This window comes from Malania oleifera, chromosome 2, assembly GCF_029873635.1.
Source record: "Malania oleifera isolate guangnan ecotype guangnan chromosome 2, ASM2987363v1, whole genome shotgun sequence".
Lineage (NCBI taxonomy): Eukaryota > Viridiplantae > Streptophyta > Magnoliopsida > Santalales > Ximeniaceae > Malania > Malania oleifera.
In genome coordinates, this window is record NC_080418.1 from 83,330,558 (window position 1) to 83,344,571 (window position 14,014).

The 14,014-nt window shown below is 36.2% G+C and overlaps 1 protein-coding gene across 2 annotated transcripts in view; it reads left to right on the top strand.

The window, feature by feature from the left end:
- The first annotated feature begins 1,941 nt into the window (after positions 1–1,941).
- Positions 1,942–14,014, top strand: part of LOC131149659 (persulfide dioxygenase ETHE1 homolog, mitochondrial) — a 48,577-nt gene continuing 36,504 nt past the window's right edge. The window contains exons 1-2 of one of the 2 annotated variants that reach the window (XM_058100300.1): positions 1,942–2,158; positions 2,249–2,511. In XM_058100300.1, the coding sequence (XP_057956283.1) occupies positions 2,269–2,511 (243 nt within the window). In that variant the 5' untranslated portion in view covers positions 1,942–2,158; positions 2,249–2,268. Of the gene's footprint in view, positions 2,512–14,014 lie in introns of both variants that reach the window. The other variant, XM_058100299.1, reaches the window with a different exon arrangement.

The following is a 14,014-nucleotide window of genomic DNA, read 5'->3' on the forward strand; positions in this document are numbered from 1 at the left end:
AGCTCGAAAGAGTTTCTTTTAAGCTTAAGAGTGGAGACATTTGATATGGGTGAAAATACTCTGTACTCCACATGGGCTAAGAGTCATTGATTTAGGGAGATTTATTTTCCTTATATTAAAGAGGAATATTAAGATGTGTAGCTTAAATGCCTCCCACAATAACATACAACCCCGATTAATGAAGCATAATCTTGATGGGGCATTTAACTCTTTGGGCATTAGGGGAGCCTATAAAAGGCACACACCAAGGTAAGAGGCGCTCTAAGAAGGTACTCCAATGCACTATAAGTTATTTTATCAAAAATAATAATAATAATAATAATAATACAAAGACTATGTGACCTATACATTGTCTTGAGATTGACTTGAGTCTTGGAGGCCACTCAAGAGTATTCCAAGCTATACATTTTTTCGATGGATGCAGGTTATTGTGTGTGCTTTTAGGATGCAATAATCAAATTAAATTTTTGGTGCCAATAACTTCGATGACATTTGTTATTGTAAACCTGAAATATTTAAAGATAAACATATAACTATTACTCCATTAATTGCCCGAAAGTAACCATTATACAATCAAATATAGAAGATATGATTTCAAAAAAATTATTAATAGTGACATGTCGAATATATTTTCAAATTCATGTAAATAAAACAATAAACCAACAATACTAAAATCAAGAAATTATCATACTTTTAGAAATATTTTGAAAGTAAAATGAGCTAGAAAAAAATTACAAAAGACTAAAAAACAAGAAGAGTTGCTTCCTTGAATAAAAGTCTATAAATACTCAAATATATATATTTTTTGGATAAAAGACTCAAATTTATTAATATCTATACCTATATATTAAAAGTGAGTTTGGTGCCTCTTTAGTGCGACACATGTCGTGTTACATTGTGCTTCATTTGTCGTGGAATTGGGAGACGCAAGTCAACTTCAATTTCTTTAGAAAGCATGTGTTGTTTTAGAGTTTGGGTATTTCGCGTTGTGTTTGGATGGGACAAATGTGAGAGTTGTATTTTTTTTTTTAAAGTATTGTAGTATGTGAGGGCTGGGAAAGAATGCATTTTATGCAATGTGACCCTATTTTTTCCTTTTTCTCCTTTTTCCCTTTTTAAAATTTTTTTTTTTTAAATATCTACATTTAAAAGCAAATATGGTGCATTTTTGCATGCCACATCTCTCTCTCTCTCTTTAAAGAATGGTTTCTCATTTTTTTTTTCTTTGAAGTTATTTTTAAGCTTTCCAACTGAATTTTGTGCATCTAAACCATACAACATGTTGAATCTGTGTCCTTCATTCATTATTTTTCTTTATTTTTGTATTTTTTTCATATAAAGATCTGCCTCATTTTTTTATTTCATTCGTACTTCTATTATTATTTGTATTATCAACTAAAATTATGAATAGACTTTATTTGATTAAATTACACTTCCATTTTATGTATTTTAATTAGTACATCTGTAAACTTGAAGTTCATGCATTCATACTTTAATTTATTCTACTCTTAATTGTTATTTGCTTGTATTATATTTGGGAACATAAATTTTAAAATTTAAATTTAAATTGAATAAAATTTTAAATATAATTTTATACTATATTTTACTTAAGTTTAATATAAAATTTAAAATTTAATATCTATACTATTGTATTTTTGTTGGGGAAACAACTCTTCATGTGACAGTTTGCTACGAAGGCCTCTCCGGTCCCGCTAGAAATATGGGATAGCGACAATCCGTTAGTGTTGATGCCAACACCATTACGTTGTTTCTGGAAAATAGAGTTGGTAAAACAAGAATTCGAGGACACACCAAAGTAGTTTGCATATAAATCTGTTGCAATTGAAAATTGAATAATTTTTACGAATCGATCTTTGATCACGACTACCTAAAAAGAGACAAATAAAAGTAATTTAAGGGACTTTTCCAATGCGTAAGTAAGAGATGAGCTTGAGAGGGTTTTCTGAAATAGGAAAGTATGTTAAGGTAAGATATCTTAATATCTTTCTCCAAATTTCTATTTATATTGACAAACGTCAAATCCGGGTGTAATACTATTTATTAGCAAGGTGCGGAAGTCAATAGCTCCGATTATCTTGTTGATGTGAATCGCTTTCCTTATTATAAAATTGCTTCGATCGGAGGGTTGATTTGGGTGGTAATTCCCTACACAATGCTACGCTCTAGTCTCTTCCAAGTAGTTGGGGTATATCAAAATCAATTCCTTCTGCCTGCATTTTTCCCACAGATTTGCCCATAGATGCGTCAATGATGTTTGGATTGCATCACTGCCTTCGATTCTCTATCTCCCAATCTTTACAAACCCTAACACTTTCTACCCGCTCGATATCAAGAACAGTGAACTCGAAGGCCGGATTTCGAACGGTGGTGAGTTATGGGGCCTCCTCCGATTGTTCGAAGAAGTTCCTGTTCCGTCAGCTTTTCGAGAAGGCGTCTTCTACGTACACTTATCTGCTTGCTGATGTCTCACACCCTGATAAACCAGCTCTGGTTAGGTTTTTCTCTGTCTCTGTCTTTCTCTCTCTCTCTCTGTTTGGTTGATGATTTATGACAGCTGAAAAAGGGTATATATGATGGTTAAAATTTTGAGTAAAAGACAATCTACCCTTTTGAGATTTGACAAAAAAATACATACTTTTATGGGATTTCCAAAATTCAATTTCCATTAAGGTTTCAAAAATTTCAAAATTTCTTGTGATTTTGTCAAAAATATATAGTCCTCATATTTGATAAAAAAACGAACTTTTTGAGGGCTGTAAGTATCTAAGAAATTGAATGTTAGGGGAATTTTGTGAGATTTTTAGAATCTAAAGGAGGTTTGTAGAATATTTGAAGTTTAGGAAGGTTCTTGTCTTTTTGTCAAAACTGAAGGGAGATCAATGTTTTTTATCAAATTTTTTTTTTCTATTTCATTTCCTTTGTTTTAAACAATGCTTGAGTTATTTTATTTTATTTTAATTATTGGTTCATATTTTTGAACTCTGAGTTTTTTAGTAAATTGAATTTCATGAGATCGTGTTTTTTAGGTTTAGCTCTGTTTAGAGCAATATTCTTCTTCTTCTTCTTCTCAGTCTGCAGGTGGCAGGTGAAACCCCTGCCTACTCCTAACTTTATTGTTATTATTAATGTGGAATCCAAGTGTTGGTTGACAATGTAGGAAAATATGAACGGTAGTCTCATTACTCTACTTTTTTAGGTTGAGCTCTGTTTAGAGCAATGTTCTTATTCTTCTTCTTATTCTTCTTTCTGCAGGTGGTAGGTGAAACCCCTGCCTACTCCTAACTTTGTTGTTATTATTAATGTGGAATCTAAGTCTTGGTTGACAGTATAGAAAAAGTTGAGCAATAGTCTTATTACTGTACTTGTACAAAATGCACAAATTTGATAGTGACACTGGGTTACCAAAAAACTTTGGAACTAGTAGATCACACACACAAAATAGGTAGCTTTAGTTGCCACTGAATGGAATCCACCAAAGAGATACAAAAGGAAACTCACCACTCCAAAAATACAAATAGCTCACCAATTTACTGATACAAATTTAAAAGAAAAAGTTTTTCACTCACAAAGGCGATACAAAACTAAAGAGAAACAAGGCAAAGGCCAAAGTCACAAACTTTCATTCGAAAACACTCTATATCCTTATACTTGACTGGGTATGCTTGTATAAACTTTGAAAATCCTCCAAGCATAGGAAAATGCTACTTCATGTTTTCCAGGTAGAAATGATTTTGACCGAAAATACTCAAAATATTCTCCTAACACATTTTCTTTTAATAAGGAATATAGATTCATAGAAAGGTTTAAATTGGCAGAATGCACACTTAAATTCAAATGACTATAACTTCTCGTAGAAGACTCCAATGAATGCATAATTTAATTTGTTAGAAAGATCACTGTTTCAGCTTGAAACTAACAATTAATGTGAATATTTTGAATTTCTTTGTTTCTGATTTTTGTTGTTATGTTTTTTTTTTTCTTTAAAGGATGCCTCATCCTCTTTTCTTTGTAATTTTTTTTTGGTTTTTCATTTCAATGAATTTTTTTGTTGTCTAAAAAAATAAATTACTTTCTAAGTGTAGAACTTTTTGAAAGTTGAGCTCCAAATTGGGCCAAAAACCTGCTGGTCTACACCTCTAAGAATCAAATTTGTTTGCATCATTAAGTCACATCCCAACAGCAGCCCAAATTCACTTGAACTCATTCATAACACTCACGTGTCATGCTTCCCAAGTTGAAGAAGACTCTTCCTTGGGTTTAGGTGCTATCATCACCATAATAAGGAACAACAACAACAACAACAACAACAACAACAACAAAAACAACAACAAGACTTAAGTCCCACTAGGTGGGGTTGGCTACATGAATTATTTTTTTCGTCAAGTCACCCATTTGAGAGCATTTTTCTCTACTAGACTAAGAGCCATTAAATCCTTTCTCACAATTTCATTTCAAGTTATTTTACCTCTAACCCTTTTCATGCCAGAAACAATAACTAACACAGTTGCGGTCATCACCATAATACGAAGATAAATCTAAAATTTGGAAAATTCTTGAAGTTGAATCTTGTATGCATTTTCACCATTCCGCTTGAGATATTTGAATATAAGCTCTTGGCATGAGCTTTCCAAACTGGGTGCAAGGGAGTCTCCCTTACCCAAAATGAATCTAGACCAGATCACCTTCTTTGAATTCAACAATCTTATGATATTTGTTAGCTTGAGCATGATATCTCTCATTTTGCTTTGCGATCGAAATTTATTTAGCTCTTTCTTCAGCTTCTCCACTAAAGTTCAGAGTAGTTGGAAGAGGAACCAAATCCAATGGATTCAATGGATTATGACCATAAACAGCTTGAGAAGGACCGAGCAAATTCAGCTTGTGACAAGATTCCAATCTTGATATTCTTCTTAACCAAGCTCCTTAAAAGACTTGCCAAACTCGTATTTACAACTTTTGTTTGACCATGGGATGGCAAGTGATGCTAAATTACGGATGAGTTGGAAGCTTTGGCCCAAGTGTACACAAAAACTGACTTATAAAAACTTGGAATCTCAATCTGAAGTGATTGTTTTGGAATGCTGTGAAGTTTGACAATCTCTCTAAATTTGTTATTAACAACCTTAGTAGCATCTAGAGTCTTGCTACATGGAACAAGGTATGCCATTTTGGAGAATGGACAACCTTTACCATGTCTGAATCTTTGTTCCTCGAGCTTCTAGGCAATCCAAGGAAAAAATCCATACGCACATCTTCCTATGGAGCTTTAGCTATTGGCAATGGATTGTACCATCCTGTGTTTTGACTATGGGTTTTGCTGGCTATATGGCAAGTTAACCTCATGAAATCTCTTTTCTTTTTTAGCCAATAATAATTTTATTGAACAATTGTAAGTGTTTTGTCTTTGTCAAATTGTCGAGTAAGACCTACAGTTTGAAATTCAAATATGATACCCTCCCTTAAAGAACCTTGTGGAATGCACAAACAATTGTCCTTGAAAAGAAAAGTGTCAAGCACTCGAAATTGCTTAGAAGGTTCATTTGCACCTTTTACCTATATCTCTAGCTTGTATAGATCTTTTAATGCTCCAAAACCCACAACTTTCACTTACATAGTAGCTAGCAAACAATGCCTGCAACTCAAAAAGTTAGCAACAAGATTTTGAACTCCATATTATGCTTAATAGAAAACCTATAAGTTTGAAGAAATTCAACTCATGGTGCATGACAACTACTAAATTTTGTATGAGAAAACTTCAATGCTTCACCATAAAAAAGGAGCACATATGGCTTAGGACAAAAATATCGACTTTGATGGTCCAAAGCACGAATAATGGATTACGATTCTTTGTCATAAATAGAATATTTTCTTCTAGAACCACTGAACATTTCACTACAAAAATCAATAGGTTTACCTCCATAGCCAAGGAGGTAAACCTATTGATTTTTATAGTGAAATGTTCAGTGGTTCTACAACAACAACAACAACAACAAACGTTAGGAGTGTAGGAGGAGATTCTAGACAGTTTCCAATCACATTAGGTGTACATCTAGGTTCTACTTTGAGTCCTTATCTTTTTACTTTAGTAATTGATGAACTAACTAGAAATATCCAAAATGAGATCCCTTGGTGTATGTTGTTTGCAGATAATATCGTGTTGACTGGTGATAGTAGAAGCGGAGTGGAATCTAAGCTAGAACTTTGGAGAGCCACATTAGAGTCTAAAGGGTTTAGGATAAGTAGGAATAAGATAGAATATATGAAATGTAATTTCTGTAATGTAAGGAGTAGCAATAGAGAATATTAAATTGAATAATCAAGAGATTAATAGCATTGATAGATTTAGATATCTTGGATCTATTATGCATGTTGAAGGGGAAATTGAAGAAGATGTAGTATATAAAATTAAGATAGGTTGGTTAAAATGGAGTAGTGCGTCAAGTGTGTTGTGTGATTGTGGAATACCCTAAAAATTAGAAGGAAAGTTTTATAAGACGGCTATAAGGCTAGCTATTTTTTAATGGTTTAGAAAGTTGGGCAACTAAGAAACAACATGTACAAAAAATGAAAGTTGCTGAGATGCGTATGTTAAGGTGGATGAGTGGTTAAACATTAAAAGATAAAGTAAGAAATGAGCATATACGTAATAATTTAGGTATAGCACTAGTCGAAATCTAGATAGGGGAGGGGTGACTTAGATGGTTTGGGCATTTGAAATACAGGCCTAGTAGAGCACCTATGAGGAGGAGCAAGTTGATTATTGTTTTTGGCATGAAAATGGGTAGGGGTAGGCCTAAAATAACTTGGAATGAGGTAGTGAGGAAGGATTTAGTAGCCTTTAATCTATTAGAGGAAAATGCTCTAGATCGGGTGAATTGCTGGGAAAGTGTTCATGTAGCCGACCCCACCTAATGGGACTTAAGGCTTGTTGTTGTTGTTGTTGAACCATTGAACATTTCACTATAAAAATCAATAGGTTTACCTCCTTGGCTATGGACTGCACCGATTCCCTTAGAAGCACCACATTCAACTCCAAAACTTGATTAAAATCAAGTAGAGAAAGAGCAGGTGCTTTTGACACCTTTTGCTTAATGAATTCAAAGCTCTTACTGGCTTCATTTGTCCACTTTAAATTGCATTCTTTCAAACATTTAGTCATTGGAGCAATAATGGTCTTGAAATTCTTTATAAATTGGCGATGAAGAGGCACAAAGCCATGAAAACTCTGAATGTCATGGAGTGATTGTGGAATAGGCGAGTTCAAAATTGCTTCAATCTTGCTAGGATCCATCGTCTCCCTTCACCGTAAACAACATAGCCTAAGAAAACCAAGCTGTTATTGAGGAATTGACACTTATTGTCATACATCGTTTGATCTCTAAAGGTCTGACACATTTATTGGAAACAATCAATATGCTCCTTTTTGCCTTTCAAAATAATGTCATAAAAATAAAGTAATAAACTGCAATTAATCTGCCAATAACTGGTTGAACACATCATTCATTGGTTGCATAAGTATTAGGAGCATTGGAAAGGCCAGATGGCATAACTAAGCATTGACCATCCCCCTTGTTTTGGAGACTGTCTTCCATTCATCTCTCTGTATAGTTCTGATTTGATGATAACTATTTTGAGATCAGTCTTTGAAAAGAATTAGTAGCACCATGTAGCTGATCTAGTAAATCATCAAGAGGAATAGGGAAGGAGCAACCAAATCTTGCCTCAATTCTTTGTGTTGTTTTGGACATATTCTATAGGTGGAAAGCATATAACTAGGAACTAATCAACGAGATGCTAACTGTCTCGTATTGGAGGGAGACCTGGGGTATCTCTTGGGAACAACATCATAAACTCATCAAGCAAAGGTTGCACTTCAGGTGGCAACTCACTTATTTCTTCAATTCTTCAAACAACAAGAACATATGCCATCTACATCTTTGAAGTCTGAACTACCCAAAAACTTTTCTAATTCATAACAAGTAATAAAATTAATGTCCTCCCCTTTAAAAGGCTGTGGATGGGCAGAACCTCTCCCTCTTGGTTTTTCTGAATGAGGATTAGGGACAAAACCCTATTGCTTACCTTGAAATTGGACAAGCTTGGTAGATTCTTATCCCTAATGGAGATCAACAGCGACGGTTGGAGACATTTGGTCTTCCTAGAGGGATTTGATTCAAAGGGATGGGAAAAAGTGTCCGATGCAGCTGCAGTCATTGGGCAACGCCTGCTCGCTCCCTCCTTCTGGAAGTCCAAGGTTCTGTACTTTCAGTCTCCTTTCCTGCAGCTCAAACCTGGATATCAAGAAGTGTTCAGTCCCTCCTCTAGCTCCTTCAACATTGGCGATTCCAACAGCTTACCATTTGTGCCCCCACTGCATCTGCCCTCACTGTGGTGCATCCTTTCAAATGCTCCTCAGAACCGACCAGCCTCAAGGGTCACTCCAAGCTGGGTTGAAGATTAGAGGCACTCTATCCTTTGCGAACATAGTTATGAAGAGCAGGAGCTCCTCTGATTTTGGTTTTTTTGGTCTAAAGCCAGCCAACCCCAAATGTTTTTTTCCTCCTTTGTTGACCTTGGGACGGACCAAAGAAGGGTTTTGACAATATGTTCGAGGGGGATCTTCTCTTTGGTCTCCCAGCTTTTAAACCTTCTCCAACAGCCAATGCCAAAGCTTTCAGTTCCTTCACTCTCCATGGCTGGTCGTGGGGTTGGTGGCTGATCTGTAGAACCCCATCTTGTAGGTCCATCCTTCCCCTCAATAAAAGCACCCTGAGATACTGAGGAGAACTTGCAGGTTGCAGTCGCTGATTTATCCCTGATCCAGCTCCCACCCCTCCTGTTGAGGCTGTGCATTACAGCCCCAGCCCTGCAGATGTGTAGGACAGTCCCAACTTCGTGGGTTGTTTGGTTCTGATCCGAAGAGAACGCAATTTAAAGAGCAGGTCTCTGATTGGGTGCTACGGAAGGTGAAATTGGTTAGCAAAACTATTGGGGTATCTTTTGAGGGGTTTGAAGATGGGCTTTGAGATTATTTGAGGAAATTGAAAGAAAAGAAGGGAGGAGGAGTCAATTCCCAATTCCAAAAACCCATGGGCAGGAATAGGAAATTGGAAACAAGTAGGGAGCTAAAGCGTCTAGAATGTTTAGTTAATTGATAAATCGGGAGTTTGTACAAACCTGGTGGAAACAAGCAGCAGCCAGGATTGCATGGTTAAACAATGTTAAAGAAAATTATCTCTTGGAACGTGAGGGAGTTGAATGAAAAATCCAAAAGAAGTGTAATAAGGTCCTTTCTCAAGGATTGGAGAAGTGACATTGTTTGCTTACAGGAGACCAAAGTGGAAAATATGGATCTTCTTCTAACTAGAGATCTCTAGGGATGGGAGACCTGTGGATGGGTCTCCATTGGTGCTGTGGGTAACGCTAGAGGCATCCTTATTATGTGGAATCTCAATGTGGGGGAGTTGCTAGATCATTCCATCAACTCGTTTTTAGTCTTGTGTTTTTTCGAAAACTTGGATGACCCCTAGGGTCTATAGCCTAGGTGAAGGATCCCTTAGATATCTTTTTTGGTAGAGCTCTTGGAAATTAAAATCCTTTGGGATGCTCCTTGGGTTATCGGTGGGGATTTCAACATGGTGCTTTTTCCATGTAAAAGAAGTGGAGGCGGAGCAAAAAAGTAGTTGCATGAGAGAGCTTTTGGACTTCATAAATGCGAATGCCCTCAATGATCTTTGCCCATGGGGGAAACTTTTACTTGGTCCAACACTAGAGAGACACCCTCTTTCTCAAGGATTGAAAAATTTCTTATCTCTTTAGATTGGGACATTCATTACTCCAAAGCCATTCTGGGACTCTTTCCCTAGCCCACATTGTATCACTTCCCTATTCTTATTGATATGGGAGGTGTTAAATGGGGGGCCAGCCCCTTTCCGCTTTGGGAACATTTGGTTAAAGCACAATGGTTTCAAAGACTTAGAATTGGTGGCCCTCACCTTAGGTTGAGGGGAATGCTAGCATCAAAACTAAAGGGGTTGAAAGAAAAGCTCAAGGTTTGGAATAAGAGCACCTTCAGTAAAATATTCAAGCAAAAAAGACTACCATTTTGAGTGATATCAATGTTCTTGATGAGCAAGAGATGGGGTCAAGGGCTCAATACTAAAGGAAGGGAAAAAAGGGTTTTGTTGAAGAAGGAATTGTTAGAGATCATTAGCCTTGAAGAGATCACATGGAGGCAGAAATCTAGAGCCTTATGGCTCAGAGAGGGTGATCGGACTAAAATTTTCCACTGGACTGCAAATGCTCACCGTAGGCTGAACACCATTTCGAGCATTGAAATCAGAGAGAACACCTTGGTTGAGGAGGCAAAAATCAAAACATGTTTCACAAAGCCCTTTATTAAACTGAAAACTTTGTGGATGGAATTAATTTTAAATCGCTTAGCCCCTTTACTATGGAGTGGCTAGGAAGACCCTTTGAAGAAGCTAAAATCCTCCAAAGCTATAAGAGATTGTAATGGTGACAAAGCACCTGGCCTAGATGGTTTCTCCTTATCTTTTTTTTTTTTAGTGTAATTGGGACATTCTCAAACAAGACCTCACCACACTTTTGAAGACATTCTCAAACTAGACCTTATCCACACTCTGGAAGACTTATTTAGATCAAGTAGATTTATGTGCAACAATAATGCCACATTTCTTACTTTGATTCCTAAAAAATTTGGGGCTTTAAACATCAAGGACTTTTGTCCAATCAGCCTGGTGGGGAGTAATGTATAAAATTCTTGCTAAAGTCCTTGCCAAAAGGATCAAAAGAGCCATTTTGGAAGTTATTAGGCATCACCAACATGCCTTTATGGTTGGAATATGGATCATGGATGCAACCTCATTGCTAATGAGGTGGTGGTTACCTATTAGAGAGGAAGGAGAAATGGTGTGGTGTGTGAAATAAACTTGATATGGAGAAGAAAAACTGATGGCTCTATTCGTCTCTTTCTCTCTCTCCCTCACAATATTATTCCTCTTCCCCTATTGTGTTTTTACTGCGATGAAGTTTGGTTTAGGGTATCAATTCTTCAATCTGTGTTTGGACAAAGGCGAGGGGTATGAAGAGCTGAGTGGTAGATCAAAGGAAAATCCTTTAATCTATTCTTGGACAAGGGCGGGGGGAGTTCATCTTTGCTCATAGGAGAAGAATGTTATTCGCGTTAGATTGGTGAGGTTATCGGAAGAGGTTGTTTCGTGATTCGTCGAAAGGTTGTTGGTTTTTGGTCGAATGGAGAGGGGTTTTTTGGAGTTTCTGCAAGGGTAGTACAAACTACCAGCTGTCAATTGGGTGGACGAAGGTGGGAAAGTTCTTGGAGTTGGGGTTGGGCTGTAATCATAGGAGGTTTTATGTGTAGGTTCTTGGCGGTGCAAAAGGTGAGAGATGGCAAAGCTTTGTGAGTGTTTTCTATGACTTGGCAAAGGAGATACGAAAATATTTGGGCGAAATAGTTGCAGAAAGTCAGCCACATTTCAAATCGTGGAGGCAGGTCGTGCTGGAAGGTAATATAGATGGAGGCAAGGGTCGAAGTCGGCAAGCCGTCTCTAGAGGTCGAGCTATGGCGGACGATAAGGAAGATAGGTGCTGTAGGTGTGGTATGAACAAGGCTGCGCTTCTGAAGTCAGCAATTGTCATTGTTAATCGGCCAGAAACCACAACTGTTTGATAAGAGAAGAATGTCCACACAGTGTAGGTATCTAGGGTTTCAGAAGAAGTGTGGAAGCTAGCGGAGGCGGCTAGGGTTGTGCTTGGGGCAGACGAGACAAAGAATATCGGGCTGATAAGTTTTGTTTTTGTCTTGGATCTTGGCTAGGTAATTAAGAAGGAGCAGTTTCTTTTTTAACTAAGTTGGGCCAACTTATTGAACATGCCCATAGTAAAAAAAAAATAGCCATTCTTTGGAAACAAAGGAGGTTTCTTCTGAGTTGGGTCATTCTTAGATAGACCATTCATTTAAACGTGCCCTTGGTATGTGGACCAAGCACAAGAGGCTAGTTTGAATGTTCAAGGAATTGTTCAGTTCTCAATTAGTGCCCAAGAGGTTCCTTCCAATGCAGTTTCTCAAGACCAAAAAATGTTTGGATGGGAGTGATGGATCAAAAAAGAGCACTTGTTAAGCTGTTACGGAAGGATCCTCTGAGCTAGAGCAGCAGTTATCAAAAATTGGAGGACAGGTTAAGGAAGATCATAAGTTTCTTGCATTTCAAAACCTAGAATTCTCCTATTAATTAGTGTAGGCAGACAAGGGACATAACATTTATGCTGTCTTCCTTGCAGATTTTAGGTAAAAATCATACCTTGCAATGTTTAGTTTCAAAGCAGATTCTTGATGGTCAAGGGGGTTTGCGATATTCATAAGAAAAAAGCAACAATATGAAATGGTCAAAGAGAAAAAGGTGATAAAGGAAAGTTTTGTTTCAAACAATTTTGAAGTTTTGGTCAATGATTGTGTTTTGGAGCAAGAGGATGTTGCAGAAAAAGTTTACAGCGGTGATGGTGCTTTGAGTTAGGATATCTGATGCCTCAAACCTTAAGGCAAAGGGATCTAAGGGTCCCAAGGTTTATACTCGTTGGAAGATTGCGTAGATGGGTGTGGATACGAAAAAATTTTTCGAAGAAAAAGTAGTTGTGAGGTAGTGCCAAAGATGGTAAAAAGAGGAATTTAAAAGAGTTAGTTATTGTGGAAGACATAAATGCTAAGAAAAATATGGGCAATTCTTGTGATGGGGTTACCTAAGGAAATGAGGTATTGAAATGGGGAGATTTATTAGATAATGAAAGCGATGGTCTAAGTGAGTTTGATTGTGGTGGGTGTTTACTATTGGATGAAATTAGGGAAAAATATGGATGTGTTTGTAACTCCAATGACGATTTAAGGGACTTATCATATGTACACCCATCCCCTTTGAAAGGATTGGAGGGGTCCTTTATATTTGAAAATGACAATTTGGTTAATGAGCTACAGCGCAAGGACGGTATTTTACCAACACTAGTGGAGGACATTCCAGGGAAGGATTTTAGAAGTTCAGGATCTCGTGGATAAATTGGATTTAAAGTTTTGTGATCTTGGGGGAAATGAAATGCATCTTGATGGGTGTAAAAACAAAGCTAAAAAGAGTCATAGGGAGTTGGCTAAGTTGAAGAGTTTGGTGAACTATGAAGGAAAACGATTGAAGAGGGGGTTCCTTGTTTAGTAGTTAACTTTTCTTTTTTCTCGTCTATTTTTATTTTTATTTTTTCATTTCATTTTACTTTATTTTATTTTATTTTTTGGGATGGACTTCTTGTCCTATTTCATTATAATTTCTCTTTCTTTGCCTAATATACCTTCTTTTATTATCAAAAAAATAAAAATGATATAGAGAAAGCTTTTGATCATGTCAATTAGAACTTTCTTCTTTATCTTCATAGAAAGATGGGTTTTGGGCAAGGTATTAAATTTCTATTTCAACTCAAATTTCGAAGCTCCAAAAGTACGGAAATTTTGACAGAAATTTTGATTTCGATTTGAAAAAATAACGGAAATTAGTAGTGAAGCATGGAATTCTTTGTGAAACTTTAGAAATGGTTAAGAAACATAATAATATAAGTTTTAGGACTAATATATTACAAATTAAATACATCTATGTTTTGTATGAGGTGGAAAAGTTGTAAAATAGTATGTGTATTAAACAAATTTGTAAGATAATATACATTAAACATGTTCAGTTAATACAAATGAAATTCATAAATCATTTAAATATTATTTATCATACAAATAATGATAATTTAGACATGAATGGTTAAATAAAATGTTACCGTAAGTTTATTTTTTCATATAATTTCAACAGCACTTGTAATAATCTTTTGTTTCGATAAAATAAATAAAATAAATTAAGATAGAAATTTCAATTCACTCCTAAATTTCTCATTTGAATTTTGACAAAATTTCAGCGTATAGTTAAAATTT